This window comes from Monopterus albus, unplaced genomic scaffold (assembly GCF_001952655.1).
Source record: "Monopterus albus unplaced genomic scaffold, M_albus_1.0 scaffold30.1, whole genome shotgun sequence".
Classification (NCBI taxonomy): domain Eukaryota; kingdom Metazoa; phylum Chordata; class Actinopteri; order Synbranchiformes; family Synbranchidae; genus Monopterus; species Monopterus albus.
In genome coordinates, this window is record NW_018127910.1 from 1,144,222 (window position 1) to 1,150,917 (window position 6,696).

The 6,696-nt window shown below is 43.9% G+C and overlaps 2 protein-coding genes across 4 annotated transcripts in view; both read right to left on the bottom strand.

Moving 5' to 3' along the window:
- The window catches only part of prkra (protein kinase, interferon-inducible double stranded RNA dependent activator), a 34,332-nt gene extending 33,875 nt beyond the window's left edge, over window positions 1-457 (bottom strand). Inside the window, exon 1 of one of the 2 annotated variants that reach the window (XR_002274630.1) lies at window positions 203-456. Coding sequence is in view for 1 of the 2 variants with exons in the window: in XM_020596475.1 (XP_020452131.1) it covers window positions 203-258 (56 nt within the window). In the remaining variant the exon portion in view is untranslated. Of the gene's footprint in view, window positions 1-202 lie in introns of both variants that reach the window. The other variant, XM_020596475.1, reaches the window with a different exon arrangement.
- Window positions 458-3,244: 2,787 nt separating this feature from the next.
- The window catches only part of LOC109958095 (caspase-10-like), a 12,471-nt gene continuing 9,019 nt past the window's right edge, over window positions 3,245-6,696 (bottom strand). Inside the window, exons 6-7 of one of the 2 annotated variants that reach the window (XR_002274628.1) lie at window positions 4,356-4,578; window positions 3,245-4,181 (exon numbers count right to left, since the gene is read on the bottom strand). Coding sequence is in view for 1 of the 2 variants with exons in the window: in XM_020596455.1 (XP_020452111.1) it covers window positions 4,431-4,578 (148 nt within the window). In the remaining variant the exon portion in view is untranslated. Of the gene's footprint in view, window positions 4,579-6,696 lie in introns of both variants that reach the window. The other variant, XM_020596455.1, reaches the window with a different exon arrangement.

Genomic DNA, 6,696 nt, shown 5'->3' on the forward strand with positions numbered 1-6,696 from the left:
AATGTAAATCAACATCGAGCTAATAAGTGTTTATTTTTAGTTTCAGTTCTGCTTAATGCGCGGTGCACTTCACTGGTAATATTTAATTGCATCCGAAAAACTCTGCAATACGTAACGTTTTGACTAAATATATAAATAACGGTCACCAGAACCAACTAAATCTGATGAGAGTTAAATGAGCAAGTTAACGAAAGCCACACACCCCGTGTCGGCGGTAGTTTCCACTGCTGCTGGTGATTGATATCCTTCCTGGGACATGGTCACAGATTTCTATCGGGTTAATTAGACTCTATCGTTGGATTAAACTCTCCTACACCACTTCGGATTGCTTTTCTTGGCATCTATTCATGCTACTATGAACGATATGAAGTGACCTAAAACAGTTTGTGGGGATGACAGGTCGCTACAATATCAACATCCGGGTCAACTTCTTCTTCTGTTTTTCGTTAGCAAACCAAAAACAGGTGCAATACCGCCACCTTCTGAATTGGAGCATGACCAGAATAGACCTATGTTATATCAAGTCCTGTTTTCCTATCTGCCTATCATTCTCCAGGGACAGATAGCTACAGTACCACTTGCAAACAGTAGATGCCGCTTTAGTGTAACATGTCATAGCAAATGTGCTACAAATAAATTAAGGTCAAGGTCAAAGTCAAAAGTCAAATTTAGACTCTCAAGACTGAAAATTGGTTGTTGTATTTTATGATCATTTATTAGACTCCTGTCTTGGTGCCTGTGGATGTTTACAATAGTGTGTTGGGACATTATCTGGTTATTAAAGACAAACAGAGGTTTCCTGCTGTTTTAACTAGCATTAGATAGTGCTTGTTTATCTTTATTCAAGCACTTTGTTACAAGTCTATGTCTATAGATAGCAAAAATGCTGAAATGCCTGTTTTAGTTTTAAGTCTTCACTGAAGCATCAACTCTGTCAAAGGTCAAGGTCAAAATGTTTATTTGTTATATGCACAGTTACGAAACATGTTTCCCTGTACAATGAAATTCTTACTTTGCCGTCGACATGAATGCCACAAAAATACAAATGAAATATAAAGTGAAATGTAAAGATGAGCAATAACACAAATCTAAATAGGTAAAGTATCACAACAACAGTAAAATCACAACTCTAAGGCACTTTAAAGCAGCAAATGAAAGAAGCAAATAAAAATCCAACAAGAACACAATATAACGCAGAGAGAATATATGCTACATGGGAGCCGTGCAGTGCAAATATTCAGCAGAGTGTGTGCAATTACGCATGTGCAAAATGAGTATGTAAACAGTACAGATGGAATTACATGAGGTAGATCCTGAGTCAGCTGTTTAGGAGTCTGATGGCAGTCGGAAAGAAAGAGTTATTCAGTCTAGAGGTCCTGCATTTCACACTTCTGAGTGGAGGGTAGGGGTATGAAGGTCCTCTCTGACCTTGTTGTGTTGCTGCTTCCCATCTGTGTGTGCCAGCACCATGTACCCGGCTCCGGTGTGAACTTTTCTGCTGCTTACTGACATCAGCAGTGGCTGCAGTAGGAGCCAAAAAGGGCTCAGTTAATGTTATGTGGAAGATGTTTGTAGTTTTCACACTGGCAGTGCACTGAAGGAACATTTCAAGTTTCAAGATGGGGCTCCCCCGTGTGCAACATCACAGACCTCCCCGGGTCAAGTTATTTCTCTTTTGTCTCTTTCTTGCTTACTTGTGCCGTGTTAATGCATAATGTAAACATTATTTACATTGAAATTCATTCTTACACTAGAGGTCCTGCATTTCACACTTCCAAACCTCCATTAAAAATTGTGAACTGTAAGCATAAGACAAAAACTTCATATACATACCTCACTCTCTGTGCCCATTGTCTGAAACATCTGTGTCTCAGAGATCATGCTTTCTTGGGATGACTTTTCCAAAGTATCACTTCTCGCTATGGGAAAGATGATCACAGGGAAATAGTTTTAGGCAAAAATACAAACATTTTATTTGAAGAATTAAAAGGTCTGTCACGTCTTATCACCTATAGTTTACTACAGAAGGTGTTCATAGTGACCTTGTGAGGAGGCATGTGTGCTTGTTTCAGTGCTTAAACTGTTCAGTCCATGTGACAAGGCCTCACTTTCATCTCCACCATGTACCACATCTGGAAATTTTGGAAAGTGATACCAGAGGATTAAGAGTATAAATCAAGTAACCTGCACCTGTCCACAAGGCAGAGGCGACTGTATCTTAAGCGCAATGTAGACATTCAACTACGCGCACCTGAACATAAACAAACACGACAAAGGCGAACACACATTTTTAGGCACACAACTCGGATAGAGAGGGGCCGCTGCGTTCATTTGCGCCAACATCTTGGGTTAGTTATCTTAGTTAAAGAACAAACTAAACAAAACTGACCCACAGAGGTGTTGGTAGAAAACATGGAACACTGTGTGGGACACAAGGCAGAGTAAACATTACCATTAAAAACACAAAGATGTCACAACCACTGACTGTTTAAATAATGGCCCACCCCATGGTGGCTGGTTGCAGTATAGGACATAAATCCCGCCTCCTCCATGTTAGCAAATGGGACATGAGGCACACACAAAATTGTGCCATTCAAAATAAACTTTTCCCAGAGTTCATTTCTGTGGTTTTTGGTAGATATGATCAGTCTGATGTGTGTACAAGTGGTTCAGGATGATATAAAAACAGGTGCATTTGGGTTGATTTGACAGCTTTGATTGCTGGTTAGATGCTGTCACTCCACATCTGGTTGCTATGGCACAGAATCTGGCTGCAAAGAAGTAAGTTTGTAGCTGCCGTATTCATGATATTTTGGTTTCACTTTTGCATAATGGAGGGAAGTGCTGACCTCATGTCCATCATACATACAGCCAGTGGTCACAACTTGCTTTATCATCATGTAAGTGTGTCTTAATGACTGAATTCTGACAATTTCTCACCTCAGCCAGTCGCAGTGCTTTAAAAAGATGGAAATAAAGTGACTAAGATGATAAAATTCTCAACAAAACTGTTAAAAATACAACATACTATGTTCACTGCAAGGACGGAGCACATTTACATATAAATAAAACATTTTTAACAATATAACTAGACATATTTGACAGCAGGAAAAATGACAATATTTAAACAAAGTACAGATGTGTCAGGCTTGCCCGGCTGCACCTGCCTTTCTCACTCTCTCTCTTTTTCAGCCCGATTACACCACCTAGCACACCTGCTCCACATCCCGATTATCACCAGCTGCACTTCATTGGTTCCATCCCTACTTATACCCCGCTCACCTATCACTCCCTTGCCAGTTTATTCTCGTTCTCAGGCCCGTTCGATCGCTGTTTTCTTGTATTTTTACCATTTGTCTCTCACCCTTAGTTCTCCTAGCTCCTACCAGTACGATCTTCCTCTCTCTGTTGCCATATTCTCCTTCTGCTGTTTTCCTCCTCCACGGACGTCTCCTCCGGACCCTGGACCTACTCTGCCCTTCTATGCTCCACCATTTCAGGTTGATGCAGTCTCCTTAACTCATCTGTACAAACTCCTGCCTTCTTTCTCCATAGCCACCACCGTCTCTCCGTCAACCAGCCCAGGAGTGACCCCAGCGTCCACAGTCCAGCCATCTCCCATTCACCTCACCACAAACTGGTTTCTCTGCTGCTGATCGACACCCGGTTACTCCCATCATTCTACACTTACCTGTATCATATGGACTCTTTTCTCACTGCACTGTAAATAAATTTAGCACTGCTTGCACCAAAGTCAGCTACCTGGGTCCGTCTCTCTTTACTCACTCTCCTCCGTGTCCGAGTAGACATAACAGGATGCCACTTGTGCTAACGTCTATTACCTAACCATCTCATAATTATCTATGTACTAACTCTGGGGAAAACACATCATAATCAAAAGAAGGGTTAAGTGGTGGATTCAGATTTGGGCTTTTACACATAAAATGCTTATTTGAGTGAGAAATTCACAGCCACATTTACACAGTGATCGCTGTCATAAAAGAAAAGCACACTGGTATATTTACATTAAGACTGCAACATTTCCTCAGCCTGCATACACAACATGAAGCAGTTATGGAAAGATAAGCAGGTGTTCAGAGTGTTCTCTACAAGTAAATAAATGTCACTTTGCCTGGGATTTTGCATGAGGCAGTCCTCTCATCATCTAAAGACTGAGGAGACTGATAAAAACACAGAAAAAGCAGATGTTGCAGCAAATGGCTTTTGCAGAAAGAATGAAATGACACATGACACTGCAGAGATAGGATGATATCTCTTAGTCATCCAGGTTGTAGTATGCTGAAAAAATGTAGAAGAAATTATCTGGATGTAGTTTTAGGTAGACAATGTTTCACCTATCATCAAAGAACTTTCATCAGCTCTGTCCGGCCGGTGCTGAGCAGGAGGTATTTATCCCCCTCGGTGGTGTTTCAGTCTTTCGACGGCCAACAATGTCCTCTACCGACTGAGTCGTTAGGGTCAGGTCTCGGTGAGTCGTTACCTGTCTTTGAACCCTCACATGTGGACCAATGCCTACTGTCCTGGTATGAATTAGATCCAGATCCTCTCCAGAGAACACTGTTGGTTTGAGAAAGGAGACAAAGAAGCAATTTTTGTCCAAATAGTATACCCCTCTCTAAATAGGGGTGGCAGACCAAGACACAACTTGTTATTGATCTACAACGCTGTTTTGAAATCTCTACCAAAACATTTCCACCCTAATTCACACAGAGGATAATTATGCTCAGGAAGAACAATATTTTCCCTACTGCATCGGTCTGTGCATGTGTGTGCACATGAATGTGTCAAGACGAGGTTCGAGAGGCAGGACCCAAAATGTGGACACACAAGTCAAGGGTAAGTTCGAGATGAATTTTAATAATATAGGACTACAGACTAAAGGGAAATAATAGAAGGGCTCAACCTGATGGAGAGAAACAAACAATACCAAATAGCTAAACTAAACTGTTTGGTCAGGGAGCTGGGTAAGGAACAAAAAAACCAAACCGGAAAAACTAACCAAAGAACTACTGACAGGAAAAAAAATCCCAAAACACAGGAACAATCCAAACAAAGCCAGGACAGGAACAAATGTGAGACAGATACAGACTGTTTGAAGGCCACGACATGCTAACCCCTGGACCTACGTAGGAACATAATGTAGCTCAACCTCTCACTCTAAGGTGGCATATTTGAAACATATTAAGCTCCAATCACTGCTTGAGATTTTATGGTGGAGATATTCACTCAGTAATTGACTACCATGAACCTGCAAACAGAGTTCCCTGCAGACCTCCCTCTTACACATCATTAATTCAGACCCCATATCCTCCCAAATAATAACAACCTGCAGTTATGGGCAGCTACCTCCTTATACCTTCAGATGTTACTTCTACTGAGAAAGTTTTATGAAGCAGTATACTCTGGTTCGTTGAGGAACTGTTTTGTCTGAAATAATCCATAAAAGCTGTGGCACTGGCCACTTAAGACCATATTTGCTTTGCACGTTTGTCAGGAATCGGCGTGTAAAGCTGCCGATTAAGTCGAGGATGAACTCAATTATAGAGCCAGACAAGTAAAAGCGGAAACTGTCTCTTTAATATGAGTACTGGCAACGAACAAAACGATACAAAACATGGTTTAAACATGAAATGCACTCGCAGGTTGGTAACACAGTCCAGAGTCAGAACCAGCAAACTCACACAGCCAAGGGATCCAAAATGAGAGGTCAGAGAGGGAAGTCTGATAATCGAATACACAGAAGACAGTCCGAAAAAAAAAAAAAAAATCCCACCAAATGAGTCCAAAAACGGCAAAACAAGAAGAACCAAGGCCATATAAATAAACAAAAAAGACACAGTTCAAGTCCATGGGGTGCCCAGAAGCACCAAACAGTGCGACCGCGGGACCAGGCAGGAGACCCGAGAAGCCTCTCGGGAAGACGGCCGCGGGACCAGGCAGGAGACCCAAGAGGCGGTTTGGGAGGGCGGCCAAGAGACCAGGAAGAAGGCCACCCGGGAGGGCAGCCACGGGACATGGCAGAAGGTCACTTGGGAACTGGGAGAAGGGGGGCGCCGTTATTGTCGGCGAACCCCTCAGGAGCTGGGGGAAGGACAGAGGTGGCGTCGAGACTGTCAACCCACCAGAGACCTAGAACAGGGGCAGCGTTGACATCGTCGAACCCCTCAGGAGGAAGGACAGAGGTGGTGTTGAAGCCGTCGACCCACCGGGGAACAGGAACAGGCTCAGAGGCGGCGTTGGCGTGGCCGGCCAACCCGCTCAGGGACAGGAACAGGCTCAGAGGCGGCGTCGGCGGGCCGGCCGACCCGCTCAGAGACAGGAACGGGAACAAGCTCGGAGGCGGCATCAGCGCACTGGCCGACCCGATAGGGGACAGGAACAAGATCAGAGGCGAAGTCGGCACGCCGGACGACCTGCTCAGAGACAGGAACAGGAACTGGCTTAGAGACGGCGTCGGCGGTCTGGCCGACCCGCTTGGAAACAGGAACTGCATCTCCAGTTGGCAGCTTCCTTTCGATCCTTGGCATTGGCATCGGACCTAACCTGCTCAGGAACAGGCTCGAGAACCCCAGTACAGGTTTCTTCACTGTCACACTGGCATGTAGCTTCGCCAGAAGGGACATCACCATTGGTGGACTGGGGTGCCAGGACTGGCCATGCTGGTCACCATCTGTG